We start from the raw sequence: 26,287 nt of genomic DNA, 5'->3' as shown, positions 1-26,287 counted from the left end.
ATTATAGTATAGACTACTTTTAAAATCACAAATGCTTGCATAGCCTTGATTAAAAATCATAAATGCTAACATAGCCTAGTTTAAAAATCATAAATGCTAGCATAGCCTAGATTAAAATCACAAATAATGCTAGCATAGTCTAGTTTAAAAATCACAAATGCTAGCATAGCCTAGTTTAAAATCATAAATGCTAGCTTAACCTAGTTTAAAATCACAGATGCTAGCATAGTCTAGTTTAAAAATCATAAATGCTAGCATAGCCTAGTTTAAAATCATAAATGCTAGCATAACCTAGTTTAAAAATTACTAATCCTAGCATAGCCACGTTTAAATATCATAAATGCTAGAATAGCCTAGTTTAAAAATCATAAATGCTAGCATGTGCTATATTAAATTAAGTAACTCATTTCTGCGTAACTTTAAAGGACAAGGAGGTTATGTATTTCAGTAGGTGAATTTGATAGTGTAAGGGAGCAGGAGAGGCTATGCTATGAAATAACCATGCTAGTTAGACAGACTTTCACAAGTATCCTCAAACCAGGGGCATAACCATATAAATTAAAAATAACAGGGCATAGCCAGATAAACTATATGGAACATGGGCATTGCCATAGACTATACAGGGGCATAATAATATGAACTACACATAACAGGGCATAGCCATATAACCATCTAAACTATACAGAACATGGGCATAGCAGTAAAACTTATAATACAGGGGCATAACTATGCAAATTATACATAACAGGGGCATAACCATAAAAGTATACATAAATGGGGCATAACCATAAAATTATACATGACAGGGGCATAAGCATAAAATTACATATAACAGGGGCATGACCATAAAGTTATACATAGCTGGGGCATAACTATACAATTATACATTAAAGAGGCATAACCATAAAACTATACATAACAGGGGCATAACCATAAAGTTATACATAGCTGGGGCATAACCATAAAATTATACATAACCAGGGCATAACTATAAAGTTATACATAGCTGGGGCATAACCATAAAATTATACATAGCTGGGGCATAACCATAAAACTATACATAACAGGGGAATAACCATAAATCTATACACAACAAAACAAATGGCCATTTATAAGTATGCATTGAAACTGAGTATTTTTATTAAAGTGAACAAGGAGATCACATTATTCAGTGTTAACATTCTCCAAGCAACATGGAACAAATTATTTGTCCCAGGTTGTTTGGATAATATGAAAATTGAAGATATAAGTATGGTCATGCCCAAAAAATCATTACATAAATGGATAGGTCTGTGTAAATCTATGTTATACAAACCATATGAAGAAAAAAAAAAATTATTTATCAAATTTCATGCATGTGATAATAGAAAGGGCCATATGCAAAAGAATTGCAGACATATTGACACGTTACAAATACAACTTTTTTCACCAAACGTTTATGCCATTTCTATGAACAAATAATCTGTGAAATGAATAAGACACTGTGGATCCATTTCTCTAGTTCGGCCTGATATCTCTAAATATAAATAAATGTAAGTAAAAACAAAACTGTATCATAGCCATTATAGGTAGCAAATTGGCAATATCACTAAATGGGTGATATTGTGCCTAAGAGTAGAATAAAAATGTACATTGTAAAACAAAGTGTAATAACCAGCATGTCTTTAACACCCATAGCTGTATCTGAAGTAACAAAACTAAAAAGTATTAGTAGGTGAATAGAGCTTGCTAGTAAGACCAGTCACTTTAATATTTTTTAAACTTTAATTGGTTTAATAACTGCAGTTGTAAAAGATGCTGTAAGTAAATAAACTGGAAATCAAAAGAAATATAGATGTCAGTAGAAAATATAAACACAGATTTATTTTTATTTTTTTCTACTTTTTATGTTTATAATCTAAAGTAAAATTGATATGCTCAAGCATTTATGTTAACATTGCATCACTGTGAAGCAATAATTGGTGACTAATTGAGTAGCCTAAAGTTTCACTGTTATAATTTAGACATTTTTGTGTGTAATTTCCTATAGTTTTTTTTTTTTATCCAGAAACTTAATTCATGGAATAGTTATTAATTTCTTCATTTATTCATTTCATAGTTCTAATGATTGAATTATTTTACTAATTTTATCAAATTGCCTTTAAAAGAATTTTTTTAAAACTTTGTTAGCCCATACTAATCACTCTGATTAATTAAGTAATATTTTTCTTACCATTACATTCAATTAAGTATACTACTTTCACAAATTTTCATACAATTTTGTGAGAATATTAAATATGTACATAATTGAAGTGCATATGTTAATAAATAAACACACCAAAAATTAATTAAATATATATTGATGTCATAAAATAATTTAATTAAATGTTCTGTCAATAAGTATAATTATATTTAATTACATTCACTATATTGATGAATGTTCAATTTTAAATTTTCCCTCCAGATTTAAAAGCTAAAAATGATTTTTCCTTCAAAAACTTTGGATTTATGTATACAATCTTTCCTCTCTTGGAATTAGTAATTATAAAAGGTGCTTATTTATGTGTTAACTTATAATAGACAGTATACAAGAAATGTTATATCTTCCCATGTACTACTTACATTACAGAATCATAAAAGAATTAGCCAAGATTTCTTAATCCAAAAATCATAGCATGTACTTTTTGAATTTTCAAGAAAAATAGAGAAGTAATCATAATGCCCATAAGTGTGTGTGTATGTGTGTGTGTGTGTGTGTGTGTGTGTGTGTGTGTGTGTGTGTGTATGTGTGTGTGTGTGTGTGTGTATATATATATATATATATATATATATATATATATATATATATATATATATATATATATATATATTCTAGTTTATGATTACATGTCAGAGATATAAGTTCCAGTTACATGGGCAATTTGGTCATGTTTCTTTCACAGGTGATTTGTCAGATTTCAGAATTACCTTAAATTCAGATTTGACCAATTTTTAGATTAAATGTCTTGCTTGATTTAAAATAAATGGAAAGTAATTGTCCAATTTTCCTGCAAGTAATTGTTCAAACAAATAAGAACCTTAAATTTGTGAACACATGGAGCCTGATTAATGTGTATTTTTATATATGTATAATTTGATGTAACTGTTTACTCTAATGTTTGAAGATATACATTCAAGATATGTGCAAAAATGAAATAGATTTATAGCAGTAAAGGAATATTAAAGTGATTGAAGCATATCCCATTTTATTTAGTCTTTCTTTCATGTCAGAAATATATAGAATCTGTAGCTGTAAAAAGTACTTTAATGGCTGACTCATGGATAGACAGTAGACAAGGGTATGTACATATGTAAGAACTGTACACTGGAAAGGTCTATAAACAGTTATGTAAGACAGTAGACAGGGGTATGTAAATATGTAAGAACTGTACACTGGAAAGGTCTATAAACAGTTATGTAAGACAGTAGACAGGGGTATGTAAATATGTAAGAACTGTACACTGGAAAGGTCTATAAACAGTCATGTAAGACAGTAGACAGGGGTATGTAAATATGTAAGAACTGTACACTGGAAAGGTCTATAAACAGTTATGTAAGACAGTAGACAGGGGTATGTAAATATGTAAGAACTGTACACTGGAAAGGTCTATAAACAGTTATGTAAGACAGTAGACAGGGGTATGTAAGTATGTAAGAACTGTACACTGGAAAGGTCTATAAACAGTCATGTAAGACAGTAGACAGGGGTATGTAAATATGTAAGAACTGTGCACTGGAAAGGTCTATAAACAGTCATGTAGGACAGTAGACAGGGGTAGGTAAATATGTAAGAACTGTACACTGGAAAGGTCTATAAACAGTCATGTAAGACAGTAGACAGGATATGTAAATATGTAAGAACTGTACACTGGAAAGGTCTATAAACAGTTATGTAAGACAGTAGACAGGGGTATGTAAATATGTAAGAACTGTACACTGGAAAGGTCTATAAACAGTCATGTAAGACAGTAGACAGGATATGTAAATATGTAAGAACTGTACACTGGAAAGGTCTATAAACAGTCATGTAAGACAGTAGACAGGGGTATGTAAATATGTAAGAACTGTACACTGGAAAGGTCTATAAACAGTCATGTAAGACAGTAGACAGGGGTATGTAAATATGTAAGAACTGTACACTGGAAAGGTCTGTAAACAGTCATGTAAGACAGTAGACAGGATATGTAAATATGTAAGAACTGTACACTGGAAAGGTCTATAAACAGTCATGTAAGACATTAGACAGGATATGTAAATATGTAAGAACTGTACACTGGAAAGGTCTATAAACAGTCATGTAAGACAGTAGACAGGATATGTAAATATGTAAGAACTGTACACTGGAAAGGTCTATAAACAGTCATGTAAGACATTAGACAGGATATGTAAATATGTAAGAACTGTACACTGGAAAGGTCTATAAACAGTCATGTAAGACAGTAGACAGGATATGTAAATATGTAAGAACTGTACACTGGAAAGGTCTATAAACAGTCATGTAAGACAGTAGACAGGGGTATGTAAATATGTAAGAACTGTACACTGGAAAGGTCTATAAACAGTCATGTAAGACAGTAGACAGGGGTATGTAAATATGTAAGAACTGTACACTGGAAAGGTCTATAAACAGTCATGTAAGACAGTAGACAGGATATGTAAATATGTAAGAACTGTACACTGGAAAGGTCTATAAACAGCTATGTAAGACTGTAGACAGGGGTATGTAAATATGTAAGAACTGTACACTGGAAAGGTCTATAAACAGTCATGTAAGACAGTAGACAGGGGTATGTAAATATGTAAGAACTGTACACTGGAAAGGTCTATAAACAGTTATGTAAGACAGTAGACAGGGGTATGTAAATATGTAAGAACTGTACACTGGAAAGGTCTATAGACAGTCATGTAAGACAGTAGACAGGGGTATGTAAATATGTAAGAACTGTACACTGGAAAGGTCTATAAACAGTCATGTAAGACAGTAGACAGGATATGTAAATATGTAAGAACTGTACACTGGAAAGGTCTATAAACAGTCATGTAAGACAGTAGGCAGGGGTATGTAAATATGTAAGAACTGTACACTGGAAAGGTCTATAAACAGTCATGTAAGACAGTAGACAGGGGTATGTAAATATGTAAGAACTGTGCACTGGAAAGGTCTATAAACAGTCATGTAAGATAGTAGACAGGGGTATGTAAATATGTAAGAACTGTACACTGGAAAGGTCTATAAACAGTCATGTAAGACAGTAGACAGGGGTATGTAAATATGTAAGAACTGTACACTGGAAAGGTCTATAAACACTTATGTAAGACAGTATACAGGGGTATGTAAATATGCAAGAACTGTACACTGGAATGGTCTATAAACAGTCATGTAAGACAGTAGACAGGGGTATGTAAATATGTAAGAACTGTACACTGGAAAGGTCTATAAACAGTCATGTAAGACAGTAGACAGGGGTATGTAAATATGTAAGAACTGTACACTGGAAAGGTCTATAAACACTTATGTAAGACAGTATACAGGGGTATGTAAATATGCAAGAACTGTACACTGGAATGGTCTATAAACAGTCATGTAAGACAGTAGACAGGATATGTAAATATGGATGAACTGTCCATTGGAAAGGTCTATAAACAGTCATGTAAGACAGTAGACAGGGGTATGTAAATATGTAAGAACTATACACTGGAATGGTCTATAAACAGTCATGTAAGACAGTAGACAGGGGTATGTAAATATGTAAGAACTGTACACTGGAAAGGTCTATAAACAGTCATGTAAGACAGTAGACAGGATATGTAAATATGGATGAACTGTCCATTGAAAAGGTCTATAAACAGTCATGTAGGACAGTAGACAGGGGTATGTAAATATGTAAGAACTGTACACTGGAATGGCCTATAAACAGTCATGTAAGACAGTAGACAGGATATGTAAATATGGATGAACTGTCCATTGGAAACAGCCATGTAAGATTACGATAAACTTTTATACCAAAATGCATGTCATATGTTCATGGGGGTTCATAACAACTCTGGTCTGGAATTATTAAATCTCTGTAATAATTTTTTCAGAGGCTTGCCTACTTGAGGAATCTATGATTGAAATTGTGTCATCAAAAAGACCAGAAGATCTCAAGTCGCAGCAATACACTCATTGGGCAAGGACTGTGGAACAAATGGCTGCAAGCAAAGTGTTGAATCCGGAAACAGTTAGATTGATAATCTCCTGTGTCAAATATCTAGTGGTACTGTTTTTTAAAATGAAGCAAACATCCATAGTGGCATAAAAAATTAGAACTACATTTGTTAAAGGCCATTTAAATAAAATACAACAGTAAAAGTAAATGAGTACCATGAGTCATATTAGTGTAAAACTAACATTTGTAGTAGTTGTAGCTATAGTGGTTTGAGCATAAGTTGTAGTTAGATTACAAAATGTTCTAGTGGCGTTATTGTTGGTATTGTTTGCAATAATACAGTGGTCACCCCTAATGGACCTTTTCATCAGGGAGGGTGGGTTGGTGTATTTTGTGGTTGATTATGTTAAACATATAGTGGAGTACAAAGAGAATCATGAAAAAAAGAAAAAAAAGGAGAGGATAGAGAGACAGCATGCAAAAAAGATATGAGAAAGAGGGAAGAGAGATGGCATGCATACATGATGGACTAGAGAGAGAGAGGAAGAGAGATGGCATGCATACATGATGGACTAGAGAGAGAGAGGAAGAGAGATGGCATGCATACATGATGGACTAGAGAGAGAGAGGAAAGAGAGATGGCATGCATACATGATGGACTAGAGAGAAAGGGAAGAGAGTTGCCATGCATACATGATGGACAAGATAGAAAGGGAAGAGAGTTGCCATACATACATGATGGACAAGAGAGAAAGGGAAGAGAGTTGCCATGCATACATGATGGACAGGAGAGAAAGGAAAAAGAGTCCCCATGCATACAGGCTGGACAAGAGAGAGTGGGAAGGGAGTTGGCATGAAAAAGAGGACAAGGAAGAGAGAGAATAGAGATGGTATGCATACAGGATGGACAAGAGAGAGAGGTAAGAGAGTTGGCATGCATACAGGATGGACAAGCGAGAGAGAGAGGGATGAGAGTAGGCATGTATGCAAGATGGACAAGAGAGAGAGAGAGAGAGAGGGGGGATGAGAGTAGGCATGCATGCAGGATGGACAAGAGAGAGAGAGAGAGAGAGATGAGAGTAGGTATGCATACAAGATGGACAAGAGAGAGAGGTAAGAGAGTTGACATGCACACAGGATGGACAAGAGAGAGAGGAATGAGAGTAGGCATGCATACAGGATGGACAAGAGAGAGAGAGAGAGAGAGAGGGACGAGAGTAGGCATGCATGCAGGATGGACAAGAGAGAGAGGGATGAGAGTAGGCATGCATACATGATGGACAAAAGAGAGAGAGAGGGATGAGATTAGGCATGCATGCAGGATGGACAAGATAGAGGGATGAGAGTAGGCATGCATGCAGGATGGACAAGAGAGAGAGGGATGAGAGTAGGCATGCATACAGGATGGACAAGAGAGAGAGAGAGAGAGGGATGAAAGTAGGTATGCATACAGGATGGACAAGAGAGAGAGATGAGAGTAGGCATGCATACAGGATGGACAAGAGAGAGAGGGATGAGAGTAGGCATGCATACAGGATGGACAAGAGAGAGAGAGAGAGAGAGGGATGAGAGTAGGCATGCATGCAGGATGGACAAGAGAGAGAGGGATGAGAGTAGGCATGCATACATGATGGACAAAAGAGAGAGAGAGGGATGAGAGTAGGCATGCATGCAGGATGGACAAGAGAGATATGGGAGAGAGTCAGCATACATACAGGATGGACAAGAGAGAGAGGGATGAGAGTTGGCATGCATACAGGATGGACAAGAGAGAGAGAGAGGGATGAGAGTAGGTATGCATACAGGATGGACAAGAGAGTTGTTGTTGTTGTTGTGGGGTTTAACGCCATTTTTCAGCACACGATAGGCTATATATGGCGGCCAGTATTAATGGTGGAGGAAGAACCCGGGAAAACCCCAGAAAGAACCACTGACCCACGAGAAGCTACTGGCATGCTTTCTCACATACCTACATTGGCTGAATCTGAGACTCGAACCAGTGCAGACAGAGGTGAGATGGCAGTGATCCGTAACGGAGAACGCTTTAGACCACTCGGCCACTTGGGGCCCCCATGGACAAGAGAGAGAGAGAGGGATGAGAGTAGGCATGCATACAGGATGGACAAGAGAGAGAGAGGGGGGATGAGAGTAGGCATGTATACAGGCTGGATGAGAGAGAGAGGGGGATGAGAGTAGGCATGCATACAGGATGGACAAGAGAGAGAGAGAGGGATGAGAGTAGGCATGCATACAGGATGGACAAGAGAGAGAGGGATGAGAGTAGGCATGCATACAGGATGGACAAGAGAGAGAGAGGGGGATGAGAGTAGGCATGCATACAGGATGGACAAGAGAGAGAGAGAGGGATGAGAGTAGGCATGCATACAGGATGGACATGAGAGAGAGAGAGGGATGAGAGTAGGGATGCATACAGGATGGACAAGAGAGAGAGAGAGGATGAGAGTAGGCATGCATACAGGATGGACAAGAGAGAGAGAGAGGGATGAGAGTAGGCATGCATACAGGATGGACAAGAGAGAGAAAGAGGGATGAGAGTAGGCATGCATACAGGATTGACAAGAGAGATGTCAGACAGTTGGCATGCATGCAGGCTGGACAAGAGAGAGGGAAGACAGTAAGCATGCATACAGGATGGACAAATTATACTTGAGAATAGTATCATTTCAAAAAGCAGGTAAAACTGTTGAATCAGACACAAGCATTTATATACCTATAGACAACTAGTCATAATTAAAAAATGAGGTTTGAGCATGCGTTTGAGCTCATGATGTGATGGGAAATTTGAAAAAATATATGCTTATTTTCAAACTGAAGATTAATACGCAGGACCAGTCAAAGCAATATGGCGCATTGTGTGAAAGACATTTAGCACCCCCCCCCACTCCCATCATTAAGAATATTTGCTGATAAGAAAGCTTGTAAGAAATTGATGTAAATTATGACCAACTAAAAGATTTTCATTAACAATTTTTGTTTCAATTTAGCTCCTTGTCCAATTTTTGCACCCTTTTCTTCTCCAATTTTGTACTCCCCTGTGCAAGTGCACTGCTCACACATAGCTTGCGCTGGCCCTGTTAACATGATAATGATCCAGTGTTGAACATATAATTACATACAAAATTTTACACGATTATTTCTAACAGAAATGATTTCATTTTCACTGGTATTTTAAGGAATCATTTGTGACCTGATTTTATTCCATTAGTGAAGTTAACTTCTTTCCATACCATTTCAGTTTTTTTCTAAATATTCTGACAGTGTCTGAAATGGAAATATTTAAAGAGATGGCTTCATATTTTCAAATTTATATCCATCAAATAGGAATCATTTTATGGATTTAATTAGCAAAAGTTTTTTGTTTTTCCCTGTCTTTTGTCTGTGTAATCATCAGTTGATGAAATTGACATTAGGTTTTCAATAAAGACAACTTCTAATAAAATGTTCTGTAAGTCCAAAATGCTAACAGTACTTATAGATCTCAATAACAAATATCGAATTTGGCTCCACTGGTCATGGACCAGAAGATGACCTGTTGTCTGCTGTCCACGTGTCCATTAGTTCATTATTGTGTCTCCTCCTTGGAGGATTGCCATGAAATGTTACACAATTCATCCCAAGGTCTAGTTAGTCTTGAATGATAATGGTTTCTGCTGAGACATGCATAATGTTCACCATGTCAGCCATCTTGAAAGTTCCTATTGCTACTATTGAATGGATGGTCATATCATCATGTGATTTTCACTAAAAGACTTATTTTGACATCTAGTTGGTCCAAAGCAGCCATCATAAAATCTTGTTAAGTCTACTCTTGTTGAACAGAAAGTTATATGGAAATAGGATTTTCACCAGAAGACTTTTTAAGATGTCCAGCTGGTTCTAAATTAAAATAGTGTCACTTGAATATTGATCATGGCCATCATACCACTATAATAGTGACTATCTTGAAAATCATGTCACCACTACTGGTCCCGAATGAATGGTCATATTAACGAGGGGTTTTCAGGAAAATACTTTTTATGATGTCTAGTTGGTCCTAAATAAACGGTGGCAATCTGATTTTCAAAATGACCATGTTCACTGCCATCTTGAAATGTTGTTATTGCACTCTTCCTGAATGGATAATAATATCAGTATGGTTTTTTCACCAGAAGATTTCTTATGGTGTTTAGGTGGTGTTAAAATAAAAATTGTTCCAAATTTATGTCCAATATGGCAACCATAGTGGTTGCCTTGAAAATCTCATTGCTACTTGTCCTGGATGAAGTCAATTCAACATTGGGTTTTTACCAAAAGATCTTTTATGAAGTCTAGTTGGTACAAAATGAAAATGTTGCTGATTTGACAGTAGTTTGACAGCCATCTTGAAAATATTGTTTTTGCTGCTCCTTCTAAATGGAAAGTCATAATGACATAGGGTTTTCACCACCAAAAAATACTTATGATATCTAGTTGGTCCTATATAAAATTAGTGCCAATTTTACCTCAAATATATCAACATGGGAACTTCATCAGAAGTCTTCTAATGGTATCCAGTTTGTCTTAAATGAAAATGGTGCCTATCTTGCATTCATTACAGCTACCACAGTCACTAATTTAAATACCTTAATACTCAAGAATATCAAAGAATGTTTCAATATTCAGCAGTTAAAAAGAAGAAATGGTCATCTCAGAAGTTTCCTTTAGGTTTAGTAATGTTTGAGGAACTTAAAGGATTGAAACTAAAGGTTATATGCTTGAAAGACCAAGGTCAAGTTTGACTTTGACCATCTTTCATCACAGTTTAATGAAGTCATGACCACTGTTCATTGTTTAAAATATAAAGAAGAAGGTATTTGTTTGCCTGTTCAGTGGTTTTGCTTCTTAGCAACAAATTGGAAACCAAACGTATGCATTCAGAATATAACTCTGGTTGACAATAAGTCTAATATTTACAGATTAAAGTTCATTTCTGATAGAAAGAAGGGTTGATATTTATTTTATTACAAATTATTGTGGTCTGGTGAGCTTTAGTAATTTGTAGAAATTCTGATAAGACTAGTGACAAAAATAAAACTACTTTAGGGGACATTTTGCTATCAGCATATCAAGTTGGTACCAAACATTAGATATTTGTCACTGCTTCTTCAGTTTGATGCCTTCTGTTTGACTGAAAATTTTAGCTTTATTGTTAGGGGCCTCATTGTCCTAGTTACCCATTTCTGTTGTGTTTTTTTCCCTCAAGACTTTCAATGAGGCACTGGAACTGAACAGCTTGTTGGGAATTCTTGATGTCTGCAAATTTCTGGCAAGAAAATTTAATCCAGAGAAGGAACATCAGAGTAAACACACACAAGAGGAGACAGAACTTCTTCAGTTAATTTTGAGTGAGTCTAGAGACTGCAAAAACAACAGAGGACTTATTACTTATCTTTCTTATACTTAGTTATTAAGTAAACCTTTTATTGTTTCCATTTAGCTGATGAAAAGTTCAAGTTAACTTTTTTAAAGAATAGTTTATAATATACATTGAACAAAAGTGCATGTAGTCTGTTGCAGACAGATAATGATGAATATGATGATGATGATATTAATAATAATAATAATAATGATAATAATAATAATAATATCCAAGTAACAGGTAGATTATTGCTACTAATAATAATAATGATAATATTAACTAGAGAGGGAAGCCTTCACAAATATTGGCATTCTTTTGTTGTCCCTCCCTCCACCCATTTCACTCTTACATTGCATCCAGAATTAAAATAAAAAATTTTGTTGTCATCTATTCATAATATATCAAGTGTAATTAATGAGTGTAGTCAACTCATCTTTGTAGAAATGTTATAGAAAATGTGATCACTCTCCCACCATCAGGGTAGCTGATATTCAGGTTACAAGGAAAACACTGACAAATGGATTCACTGACTTTGCTGATGAAAAGACTTGACTTATAAAAGCATATCCACAAAAATCTAAATAGATATCTGGCATTTGTGAAAAGATGTTGAGAGCAAACCAAAATATCCAGAAAGGCTTGCATTAAGATGGCATCATATTATGTGAAAACATTCATTGAAGCCATAGTTTTGAAAATAGTTACAACTTAAAATATAAATCCAAATGTCTCCACAACAAATGTACATTTACTGATATCAGCATGCAATATATTAATGTAAATTAAAGTCAGTCATGGAAGCTTAAGTTTTTTAGTGGGTAATGAATCTACAATACATAAAATTAACTCCTTTGAAAAATAATAATATTGATTGAGTGTCGAGGCAAATGGTGTGACCCTGCAAAATAATTTATTCATGAATTTGCCTGTTTACTCCCTTGTCATGAAATATAATCTCAAATGTTTCCTTTTTTATTTTGTGTTTGTACTGTACTGTTATTTCAATATGTTAAGGAGTCTTTTTTGAAGACAAGCTTACTTTCAATAGAAATTTAAACAATAGGGTAGTTTCTTTTTGTGGTTGGTAGACTTACTGTTAATGTTGACTTAGATTGCAATGTTTATTGACCATTATGAGTTTTCAGTACTGTGGAGCTAATAATGTTCTAAATTTTGAGCATAAGAATCTGACCTCTAATCATGTTTTCAGGGAATTTATGATGTAAATGATGGTCATAACATCAGTCATAATTACTGAACTGCTCAATGACCTGACATGTTATAAAATTTGTCAGACAGTTAACCTTGAACTAAACAATTAAAAGTTCCCCCAATCAAAGTTATCCAGACTTTAATTTGTAAATTTGGCAAACTGTCCTTTCAGCAGTTATTCTTTATTTTACACTTGGCTTCTTCATCTTATCTTAATTGATTTGTAATTTGTACAGAGGTACAGAAAGATCTTAGTGGGTATGGCAAGATCAAATCCCAAATGAATCCTAATCTACAGACAATAAGCAACACACTCCAGGAACTGCTTTTGGCTGAAAATGCAGATCCAGAATCCAGAGCCCTGGTGTTTGTACAGGCAAGAGCCACATGCACTGCCCTTGCACATTATCTGGATGGTGTGCTTGGTAGAGACAATATTCATGTTTACAAACTGACAGGAAAAGAAGGAGATGATAGTGAGTTATTATTTTACTACATACTTTTATCTCACCTTTGATAACAAATCATCAGTATCACTTTTTCAGTTGGGCTACTGTACGTTGTAGAATACAAAATAGCAAGATTTTTAAAAAAAAGTTTTTGAAGGTTATAGAGTATACAGACTTTTATAGGCAAAACAGTTCTCTGCAGACCTCTTGTATAGATTCCAAGTGACATGTAGTATATAGGAATCACTGTATAAATTAATTTGTAGAACCCTTGTATACCAATTAATTAGCAGTAGGTAAGAATCACTAACTTTCCATCTGTGTCTTCTTAGACTGTTTCAGCAACACAAAAAATATTAGTTACTATAATATGGAGTGCTTAAGGTAATAATGGACAAATGTTCAGTTTTATCTGTTATTACACCTTCTGTTCTTGTCCATTTTAGTAGGAATTTAGTCGACTGACATCTTTTCAAATAAAACTTGGTTTGTCACCAGCAACAACTATGCTAAAATGAATATTACTTACAAATCACCTAGCAGGATAGATTTGCAAATGTTTTTATTATTTATCATTTCAAGCATAAATATATTTTGAGAACTATCTTATGTTCCTTGTTTGTCTTTAAGCAATCTTTAGTTAATTGTACTAAAGTATTAAATTTGTATATAATTTAATTTCAGGTATGACACCAGCTGAACAGATAGAGACAGTGAATAAATTTGCGTCTGGAGAATACAAAGTTCTAGTGTCCACATCTGTGGCAGGTGAAGGAATCGACATCCCTGACTGTAATATTGTCCTAAGCTATAACTATGCAGGAAATGAGATATCAAAGATTCAAATGACAGGTTTGTAATGTGATATACAGAGAATGAGATAACAAAGATTCAGATTGCAGGTGAGTACTATGATATGCAGGGAATGAGATTAAAAAGATCCAAATAAAAGCTGTGTGTTGTGATATACAGGGAATGAGATAACAAAAGTCCAAATGACAGGTGGGTACTGTGTTATGCATGGAATGAGATATCAAAGATCCAGCTGACATGTGGCTAACATGATATCAGGGAATGAGATAACAAAGATCCAAATGTCAGGTGGCTACAGGATATAAACCAACAGGTTACACAGTACTATAACATGGAATTGGAATTATAAGTGGGTAACGATGGGTGGAGATTATTGCAACATAGACCAATGACTATGGACACTGTAATTTGGAAGGTTTAGTGGGTCAGTAACATGTATCATGTCACTTCGATATAAAATAACAGGTGGACACTAATACAGAGTAATGGATGGACACTGTAATATGGAATAAATGGTGGATTCAGAATCAGTAACATTGAATGGTTATTAGGTTCAATAATGATAATGGGATGGTATAAAATGTGAATATTGAAACATGGAATGATAGGTGGTACAGTAACTTACTGGAATGACAGATGGATAATACATCATGAATAATTGATGAGCAGTGTAATGAAAGGTGGATTCTGTAATATGGTCTGTCTGTAACATGGAATAAAATGGGGATATTGTAGTTTGGATATAATGGTATGAAATGTGAAATGGACTGATAACTTGCTTGTGTAACTTGGAATGATGGTTTGTGCCATACTATGGATTGATGGGTTTATATTTGTGATGCAGAAGGTTAGTTGATAACATTAACATGCAGTGCTAAGTGTATAAAATTAAGTATGTTATGAGCACATTACTCTTAAAATAGCAGATGAATACTGAAACATTGTGTGACAGATGAGTATAGCTTAACTTATTCTGATAAATTAAACCCCCAAATCTGTGTTGATAATGATGGATGTTATGTGGGTCTGATGTCACCTATTCATTAAAATGTGCAACTTTGCTGGATGCAAATCTTTCTGAAACAAACCAGTGTACATTTTAGACACTTACAGGAAATTGGTAAAAGCCATATCTAGTGCAAAATTCAAAATGGCCACAGGACAGAGGATTGTGCTATATGCATGGATTTGCAAGTCACCAAAAATAGGATTTACTCCAGAAATATAATGTACTAGCCACCAAAAGAACCCTTCAGAGATGGTAGGTCCACAGCTGCAAGAAATATACACTGATGTTTGCAGCCAAGGTTGGCTGCAGATTTTTGCATGTTTTAATGAATAGGTGATATCAGTCGCGAAACCACCAATCAATATCATCACTGGTATGGGACTGATTTATTGCCCTAAGCTTAACCTGATATGTCAAATGGATATTGATTGATTTTTTTCAGTACTGAATATTGTGTAATTATTGGTACCAATTTATTTTTTAATGCACAATTAACATCTTATTAGTTTAGGAAAATCCAAATTTGTTTTTTATCAGAATCCCCAACACAAGAGTCCACATTACTACTGAGTTGGACTCTGATGATAAGGGTTCCAGTCAGTTTTTTGTTTTATTATGGCTTTTACTGTAACATGGTAGGTTAAAGTGATTCACCACTTAAAGAGTATTATGTTGTGTATGCAGTATATGTCCATATTAAGATGAGACTGACTTTTGCATTATAAGAATTTCAGTCCTTATTGTAATAATTATTTTTTATTTTGGCACCGCCTGGTGGCAACAATGCAAAATTAAATAATGTATAAAGAAAGAATTTAAAAAAAAAAAATTCAAGCAATAAGCCAAATGTGTGTAATAATTTTACATATGCTTGCAGATTGACTGATGCTGACAGGTCAGTTGTAACCAAAATAAAGTAACTTTTATATAAAAAAAACATATTTTGCAGGTCGCGGAAGAAAAAAGAGTGGCAAGAACATTGTGATGGGATATGAAAAGACACTGGATATGGAAAAACACAACACATACAAGGCAGCCATGATGTATCGAGCCCTGAAAGCTGTAAAAAAAATGGACCCAAGAACACTGCAGCAGAAAATCATATTCCTACAGAAAAATGAAATAGACAAACAAGAGTTACATGATAGAAGTCTAGAAAAACAAATTCGCATGAAGAGAAAGAGCCACTTTAGATTGAGCTGCTATAAGTGTGCCACTGAAGTTACTGATGGCAAGAATTTACGTGTTTTGCGAGATACATATCATATTGTCATAGATAAGGAGTTCAAAAATTTAATAGATGTAAAGCCTGATAAGAAACCGACTCAAACAAAATTAGGTGGTCTTCAAAAAACAGATAGGATATATTGCAAGAAGTGTGGTATGGACTGGGGTGTTTATTTTGTTTGTGACAAAGTCCCACTGCCAACCATCAAGATTATATCATTCAAAATTATCAATGAGGATGGAAAGAGTTTTCTTTGCAAAAAATGGCTTGATCTGCCATTTGAAATAGAGGCTTGTGAGCTTTCAGACCTGCTGAATTTACTTGAGGAATGAAAACTTCATGTAAAACCTCCATATTAACACTGTTAATATTAAACAGTTGGTAGGAGGTCTGACTTCATATGATAAATTTGTTGCTTGGCAAATTAAATTGGATTAATTTTGGTCCTCTTTTGAGGGTGACAAAAAAGGAACTTATATGTAAAAAGCATATTGATATAAATTGATGCTGTATTCATTCATTTGAAAGGAAAATTGAAAATGAGAATACTGGATAGAATACAGTCTTGTGAAATTTATTTTAAGACCATAATGTAATTGGTTTGATTTTAGTTCATTATTAATTCGCAGACTACCCAATGCTTAGACCTAAAACGAAGGTTATGGTACAGTAATATTTATAAAAGTGACCCTCAAATTATCCTTGCGGTCTGTAGGATACATGGATACTCATCTCTGATCAATAATCGCTTTGCATATGGAGTTTGTGCTTAATTTTAAAAAACAATTATTGCATGTTGCCCTTTTCCCTGCTTCTGCAGTATTCTTGTTAACAGGTACCAGTGTACCAGATGGCTTTGAAAATGTCTGCCTTTACAACATTATATAGAAGATATCTATGTTTTCTTGTAGATATAAGGAAATTTTCTCTGCTTGTGGCAATATAAAATGCTTCCACTTCTTGAATGAAATATATCCTTATATCAATTCCAAAAACAGAATTTCTTTTTATTATCTATTTATAAGGCAAAAATATTTGATTGCATTGGATTTATTTCTCCATTGTGTGTTAATGGAATTAACAGCTGCAGTACTACATCAATAAAAAAAACTATGATATGCTAAAATTTTAGGACAACATTTTATTAGGTTTGATTTTACATTATAATAGATTAAATTGTTTAATTTGACAAATTAATTAATGTTTTCATGCAAAAATGAAGAGATTTTTAATTTTATTAATACATTTCTTGCTCAGATTGATACAGTGAACATTGCTGGTGTGAGGGTATTATAGTAACATAATAGAACACTCCAACATAACCACAATTTTTCCGGCAGAATTATGATTATGATGATGGTTAAAATTACTCCTTAAACAATTTTATTGTTATATGTCATCAACAATTTTTCTTAAAAATGTGTACCATTGCTTGTAGAGTGCAGTAGGTATACATTACATGAGTGACACAGAATATCTAATAGCAACAGTTCATATAAGATTCATTACTGACAATTTCCATGATTCATGTGGGAAATTAATTTTAAAAAATTGAATACTTGAAGCCTGCTTTTTGTTTTGGGTGTTAATTTGTAAGCATTATTGACAGTGCCTTTTCATTGATTACATAAATGTATACTAGAGGGTCTACATTCTTGACAGTGCCTTTTCATTGATTACATAAATGTATACTAGAGGGTCTACATTCTTGACAGTGCCTTTTCATTGAATACATAAATGTATACTAGAGGGTCTACATTCTTGACAGTGCCTTTTCATTGATTACATAAATGTATACTAGAGGGTCTACATTCTTGACAGTGCCTTTTCATTGAATACATAAATGTATACTAGAGGGTCTACATTCTTGACAGTGCCTTTTCATTGATTACATAAATGTATACTAGAGGGTCTACATTCTTGACAGTGCCTTTTCATTGAATACATAAATGTATACTAGAGAGTCTGCATTCTTGACAGTGCCTTTTCATTGAATACATAAATGTATACTAGAGAGTCTGCATTCTTGACAGTGCCTTTTCATTGATTACGTAAATGTATACTAGAGGGTCTGCAATTTTGACAGTGCCTTTTCATTGATTACATAAATGTATACTAGATGGTCTGCATTCTTGACAGTGCCTTTTCATTGATTACATAAATGTATACTAGAGAGTCTGCATTCTTGACAGTGCCTTTTCATTGATTACATAAATGTATACTAGAGAGTCTGCAATCTTGACAGTGTCTATTCGTTGATTACATAAATGTATACTAGAGAGTCTGCATTCTCGACAGTGCCTTTTCATTGATTACATAAATGTATACTAGAGAGTCTGCAATCTTGACAGTGTCTATTCATTGATTACATAAATGTATACTAGAGAGTCTACATTCTTGACAGTGCCATTTCATTGATTACATAAATGTACACTAGAGGGTCTGCAATCTTGACAGTGCCTTTTGAATGATTACATAAATGTATACTAGACTCTAGGATCTACAGTCTTGACACAATTTAAGATATATTCATCCTGATGAGAGATAATGCAGAAGGGTGGGAGAGAGAGAAAGAAAAGAAGAAGAAAAAATAAAATCAACATCAATATGGAAAAATAGCTCGAAATAAGATATGGGCAGATATAGTTCCTACATAGAAAAGATAAGTGGTTCCAAAAGTAATTTTGCCACTGGTAAGAAGTGTTATTGCGACCTGTAGCAATATAATTTTTCTCACACAGATACTAGAGGGTCTACATTCTTGACAGTGCCTTTTCATTGAATACATAAATGTATACTAGAGGGTCTACATTCTTGACAGTGCCTTTTCATTGAATACATAAATGTATACTAGAGGGTCTACATTCTTGACAGTGCCTTTTCATTGATTACATAAATGTATACTAGAGGGTCTACATTCTTGACAGTGCCTTTTCATTGATTACATAAATGTATACTAGAGGGTCTACATTCTCGACAGTGCCTTTTCATTGAATACATAAATGTATACTAGAGGGTCTACATTCTCGACAGTGCCTTTTCATTGAATACATAAATGTATACTAGAGGGTCTACATTCTTGACAGTGCCTTTTCATTGATTACATAAATGTATACTAGAGGGTCTACATTCTTGACAGTGCCTTTTCATTGATTACATAAATGCATACTAGAGGGTCTACAATCTTGACAGTGTCTATTCATTGATTACATAAATGTATACTAGAGGGTCTACAATCTTGACAGTGTCTATTCAATGATTACATAAATGCATGCTAGAGGGTCTACATTCTTGACAGTGTCTATTCATTGATTACATAAATGTATACAAGAGGGTCTATAATCTTGACAGTGCCTTTCCATTGATTACATAAATGCACAATATAGGGTCTAATTTCTTAACAGTGCCTTTTCATTGATTACATAAACGTATACTAGAGGGTCTACAGTCTGAACAGTACATATTCATTGATTACATAAAAGTATACTAGAGGGTCTTAAGTCTTAAATGTACATATTCATTAATTACATAAACGTATACTAGAGGGTCTACAGTCTTAACAGTACATATTCAGTAATTACATAAACGTATACTAGAGGGTCTACAGTCTTAACAGTACATATTCATTAATTACATAAACGTATACTAGAGGGTCTACAGTCTTAACAGTACATATTCATTAATTACATAAATGTATACTAGAGGGTCTACAGTCTTAACAGTACATATTCATTGATTACATAAATGTATACTAGAGGGTCTAACGTGTTAACAGTACATATTCATTGATTACATAGATGTATACTAGAGGGTCTACAATCTTGACACATTTTAAGATATATTCATCTTGATGGGGAGATAATGCAGAAGGGTGGGAGAGAGAGAAAGAAAAGAAGAAGAAAAAATAAAATAGACATCAATATGTAAAAACTACTCCTAAGAACATACATAAGGGCAGATATACTTCTTACATAGGAAAGGAATTTGGTTCCAAATGTGATATTACCACTGGTAAGAAGTTTTGCTGCCACTGGAGCAATATAATTTTTCTCCCCCAGATATATTTCAATATGAAATATGTAATAAAACATTGTATTCTTTTAAATTTACAACACTGCAACACATTTTGTTCCATTGTCACATTGCCCCAGCTGCATTTTGTATTCTTTAAATTTGCACCAGTTAAACCAAAGTATAAGGTCTCTCTTAATCAGCTACATTCTTAAGACAGACAGAATTTATCCATCCCATAAGTGGGTGGTAAAGATAAAACTTTTTCATCTTATTTAAAGAGGTAAATGATCTGTCTCATAAGATTCTGGTAAGCAGTAAATTGATTCATCCCGTAATTGGTTGGTGAATAGAAAATTGATCTATAATGCCACTGGAGGTTGGTAAAGAGAGGCTGAACTGTTTTATGGTATTTTAGGAGTTCATTCTCTGTTTGCCTGCAAGACTTTCATGAAAATGACTTCATGTACCAAAAGTGACATTTATTTAGAAGTGTTTTTATTATGCATATTGATTCTACATGTCATTATTTTTAATTTAGTAATATTTATTTAGAGGTATGCTTTATAATTTTAGCAAATTTAGAATTCACAAAGATCAAATAATTTTTAAATTTATTCAAGTAATGTTCTGAAATCAGATTAATTATTGCAATAGATTTATATCTTATCTGTTTTTATATGTCTGCTGTAAATTACTAATTTTCCATCACCCTTAAACCAAAGGCATATTGCAACTATAATGTGCAGTATGTAGCAATTAAATTCAAAAACCTTTTAATTTGTATAACTTTGATGATAGTGAGGTAACCTTATATATATATAGTAAAGTGTTATAACAAGGTCATGTCCTATGGTGTTTTAAAACACACCATTTTCTATTTAATGGTTTGAAATCACCTGATAGTTTTAATGTACCAAATATTAAGTGAAATAAGTTGCAATGATAAAAAAAGATAATTAAATTGGGTCAGTGACCATATCTTCATTATAAGGGGGAAACAGTATATACAGGGGCTTTATAGTGAGGGAGCACCATACTTGCAAAGCATGGAAAACTAAATTTTTTGAAAATAGTTCTAATTTACAGTATTCAGGAGTAGTTCCAGGATTTTTGATAAACTGGAGGATTCAGTTTTGAAATTGGCTGGTTTGTGTTGATTAAAATGGTATTTTATCTAGTTTCTCAGTGAAAATTGTAGCATATTGACTGGAAAGTGTAGATCATCAAAGTCCCTTTAAATCTGCCCCTGTATTCTAGATGCATAAAAAAACTGTTTAATTTCATGCATGCCTAGCAGAATACCTGTTTTGATAAAAGGCACTGTAGCAGCAGGGGGGGGCGAATCGGACATTTTGTCCAATCGTCATTTGGCTTAATTATTACTTTCTGCACTCAGCGGATCCGGTGTCGTCAGCGCCTGGTAAAAAAAAAACGACGTCGTCGTTGGGGGATCGTCCAATCGTCATTTGGTTTAATTAACACCTTCTGCGCGTCGATCCCCAGCGTCGTCAGCGTCCGGTAAGCACATCGACGACCGCGTCGATGTCATCGCCCCCCCTGCTGCTAAGGAGTTATTTACAATGAAAATTATTTACAACTAACCGAATATTTGGTCAAGTCCGATACGATATCGTGTCCGAGGATCATGTAAATTTATCGTTACAAATCCATGTGGGGTCGACTGAGCATGACTAAAAAAGTTTCGAAAAACATTAAAGTCCATGTCACCGCCGCACCATGTCTGCCAAATATTTCGTAGCGTGTGTGTATCAACGCCGTTGAACATAGCAAGAATATTACAGTTGTCTCTAATTACTTTTGGAATCAGAGTGTATCGTTGAGTGACATATATCACGTCAGTGTTTTTATGCCTGCCTCTGGAAAATATCCTAGCTGGGTTTTTTTGATTGTCTAGCATAACATCATCGTACACGACTAGATTGTTAACGTCGCCATCAATATCATCAATACCCGGTGCATCATTGATATCCGTAATAAACTCAATAACATTTTTTTAGCGATCGCTGATGCATTCTCGTTGAAATCTTTCAACACCTCGTAGCATCGTTGATCATCTACGCTAGGAGCAACCAAATACAACTTATCCCACTTCATCCATCTCATTATTAAATTGAGTAACAATTGCGTCTTGCCGGATCCAGATGGTCCGATGATAATCATCCGGATCGAGTTTGGTAACGCTGCAACATGCTTAACTGGTTCTCTTGTTTTAGTCGCCGAAAAATCAATTATATTCATATCTCTATACATAAATTATGGATCTATATTGTGTGAAGTGTAGAGTACGTACTGGCACAAATGATATGACAACCGTTACGACAAGAAATAACAGATCGGCGCTTACTGGCAAGTGTGTACAATGCGGTACAAAGAAATTTAGATTTATTTCTATTAGACCCGGAGATGTTTTAAAAAAAAGCGAGGAGGTGACATCGCAGCCAAATTGGCAAAACTCCCCGGAACACCGTGGGCAAAGTATCCAGGAGAAAAACACCTCCCAGGATATAACTACTGTGGCCCCGGAACACGATTAGATATCAGACTCGATGATCAAAATCAGCCCAAACCCGGTGAGTATCCAATAAACGCTATCGATAAGGCGTGTCATGCTCATGATGTTGCTTACAAAAGTAGCGATCTGCAACAGCGTCATATCGCGGATGTAAAATTAATTCACGCATTAAATGCTATTCCTGATAAATCCGTCAAAGAAAAATTGGCCTCATGGTTGGTAAAATCGGCTATGAAAGGTAAATTAATGATTGGAAGCGGAGCTTCTGGCGCTGGTAATTGAAAACGATAGCGTTTATAATAACAACATGGAATCCATCTATTATTCTCCGAGAGGATACTGGAAGGGGAAGGCCGCAATTGGTAAGCTTGCAAGCGCTGCAAAGGTAACAAAGACCACTGCGGCTAATTGGTTATCCAAACAGGCTATATGGCAAATCTATCTACCACCGCCTAAACAAATCAACTTCTCGCGCTTTGATGTCAGCGTACCTAATGAAGTTCATCAGGCTGATATACTATTTTTGCCGCATGACAACGGTTACAAATACGCGCTAACCGTAGTTGATGTTGCGAGTCGATACAAACAAGCGGAGCCGTTAAAAACAAAGTCGGCAACTGAAGTAGCCGCTGCGTTTGAAAGAATTTATCGAAGAGGCCCTCTGCGCTGGCCAAATCTATTACAAGTTGATCCCGGTAGTGAATTTCGCGGCGCTGTTTTATCAACGCTGAAACATCATAGCGTCGCGATACGACGAGGTTATACTGCGCTACATCGTGATCAGGCAATTGTTGAACGATTCAATCGGACTCTCGCTGAACGGTTATTTGGATATCAATACGCGAAGGAATTCATCCAAGAAAAACGATCTCGTGAATGGGTTAAAAGGTTGCCAGGTGTAATTGCAGCGTTAAATAACGAGATTACCCGAGCAATCAACATGAAGCCCAGCGACGCGATTAAATACGAGTATATACCCGGAAAATCAAAAATAAATAGCGTTTCCAAGCCGATTCTTGGCGATGTCACTGTTAGATATCTATATGAACCAGGAGAGCTTGAAGGCGGTAAAAAAAGGGCTACCGATCCTATTTGGAGTGTTACCACACATAACATATCAACGATAACACGATCAACTGGTAGACCACCGATCTACAGACTGGATTCAACTGCTCCTCAGCGCGGATTTACACGCGAGCAACTACAAGTGATACCTAACGATACTCAATTGCCCCCACGTGGTCTTAACTAGCGCCGTTGCGTCTATTGCACTCAAGACAGGTCAACCTCACATTGTTTTTGACATGACCGAGACTGTTATCGATCCTATCCACGGTAAATTGGCGAGTGTCTTTATCCGAATAACGCCAACTCATTATACAATTGCAACTCGCGCAGTGATTATTCTGTTGTTGTCGTAGCGAGATTATTAATTCGGCATCAATATCAAAACGCCGCTGTTTTTTTTTATCCTGTTGGCGGTAACCCGAGAGTTTTCTATCAATGACGCTTGCATCGATGGTGACTTTGTCGCCGGCTTCGTCGTTGGTGACTCCGTCACTGACTCCGTCAACAACAATTCTTCGAAGCTGATTTATCCTTCGTACTCTGGACACTGCAAGATAGACTAGATTCGACCATTCGATGCGATTATCAACTATCCAAACAATTGTGTCCGTGATGGTTAGTCCCTGCGAGGAATGTATTGTTGTTGCGTATCCTAGCGTCCACGGGGATTTATCAGCACGTAGCGCGTCCTCGACGACACCGATATCAACGAGCACGATATCATTCAGCACGAGAATTTGTTTTTTTGTCCCCGACGCTGTCGGGGCTGGAATTTCAACTTCAATGTTCTGCCGCCGTGTGTCCGCGGGTCTATAGCATAACGGCACTGGGCGCGTTGGAAACTTTTTCTTATGCAACGTAAACAACTTCCGCTGAAGTGTGTCTCTGACTATCTTTCTACTCGCTACAATCAAATCGTTTGGTCTCCATGTTTCCCAGAATTCATTTAACGGCGTTTCCGGAATCACCTCGCGAATTATTTCACATTGAATTCTATCCGGCTGTAATCTGATTAATTTTTTAACCTCGCGCAGTTGTTCATCAAGTGCTCGGTAATCAGTATCGGTTTCTTCATAATAGTCCACAAAACCCCTTAACCAATCATGTGGACCCTCGCCGACAAATGGTGGTGGTTGGCCATGGTCGCCACACATGATCACCGCTGTATTCGCGCGCAGCAACCACTCAAGAAACATTTGTAAAACATCTAACGAAACAGTACATATCTCATCCCAGATGATAATGTCGGGAATAAATTTTTCACCCATTCGATCAGGAGTCCACTCACCGCCGCTGTATCGAAAAAAGCTGTGATAAGTAACGGCGTCAACATTTCGTTGTTTTATCTCTCGCGCTAGTCTATGGGTCGGTGTAAGCACGATTATACTTGCCCGCGTTCGAAATAATTCAATTGCCCGAGTCGTCTTTCCTGACCCGCCACAGCCGCTTAAATAAACTGTTTTATGTCTACAAATTGGATCAGAACACGATGGTGCATTAGACCATTCTGACAATTTATCACCACGTAAGTAGTTGTTCTCAACGGTGACATCTGCTGACGAGGAATAATCGCGTCGTATTTCATTTTTAATTCTCCATGTACCCCAACTCTCGTCCGGACTAGTAAACTCGGCTACGTTTCCCTTATACGCTACGTCAATATAAAACGAATCAACGGCTACTCTAACCGCGGTATCGGGAAATCTATTTATCATCGAGAATAAATTGATAGCGGCATAACCCAGCATAGACGCCCTCAAATGTGGATACGCCGGGCTGTCTCCATCGCTGTAGGTAACAACTGTACCCAACCTTGTTCCATTGGACAAGAAAGCTGTTTTGCAGTTCACGTATCTATTTTTTGCCACTGCGTCCTTGATTACGAAATCATATTCTGCGTCATCTATAATCAGCCGTGAGCAATATCGTTTGTAGTCGTGGTTTTTTCCACCTTGTGTGAACTTACAAATTATTCTTCTACCGAGATCTTTTGCCTCGCGGTTTCGTTGGTTAAATATCCTCCTGGACCATTCGATGATATATTCCTCGTCGGCATCAATGTTTTTTCTGGACTCGTCAATTATGCTATCTAGACGCTCCGGTTCTGGTAACCAGACTTCAGTCTGTGCCCGGTATGATATAATCGCGTCACTGACAATCAACGAAACTAGCATGCTACAATCAATCATATACCGTAGCAGCGCTATTGGCAGCCACTTCTTTTTAGCCATGTGTCTACCGATCCAAATATAGCAACAGCGATGGAGTCCTGCCGCGAATTCAAATGATACTATGCGAGCGAATCCGGTTAAATCAAAATCAAGCAGTGGTCCATTAATAGCAACACGAGTCATTTCATGACTGGGGTGTCCAAATCGTTTGAAATACTCAGCGGC

At 35.7% G+C, this 26,287-nt stretch overlaps 1 protein-coding gene across 3 annotated transcripts in view; it reads left to right on the top strand.

Moving 5' to 3' along the window:
• LOC149772478 (antiviral innate immune response receptor RIG-I-like) overlaps positions 1-19,661 on the top strand; it is a 66,860-nt gene extending 47,199 nt beyond the window's left edge. For all 3 annotated transcript variants that reach the window (XM_089947759.1, XM_089947757.1, XM_089947758.1), the window contains 5 exons: positions 6,103-6,275; positions 11,410-11,551; positions 13,014-13,253; positions 13,911-14,078; positions 15,998-19,661. In XM_089947759.1, the coding sequence (XP_089803885.1) occupies positions 6,103-6,275; positions 11,410-11,551; positions 13,014-13,253; positions 13,911-14,078; positions 15,998-16,608 (1,334 nt within the window). In that variant the 3' untranslated portion in view covers positions 16,609-19,661. The remainder of the gene's footprint in view (positions 1-6,102; positions 6,276-11,409; positions 11,552-13,013; positions 13,254-13,910; positions 14,079-15,997) is intronic.
• The last annotated feature ends 6,626 nt before the right edge of the window (positions 19,662-26,287 follow it).

This window comes from Sinohyriopsis cumingii, unplaced genomic scaffold (genome assembly GCF_028554795.1).
Source record: "Sinohyriopsis cumingii isolate HCF-2022 unplaced genomic scaffold, ASM2855479v2 utg001460l, whole genome shotgun sequence".
Taxonomy (NCBI): domain Eukaryota; kingdom Metazoa; phylum Mollusca; class Bivalvia; order Unionida; family Unionidae; genus Sinohyriopsis; species Sinohyriopsis cumingii.
This window is presented reverse-complemented; position numbering and strand designations above follow the sequence as displayed.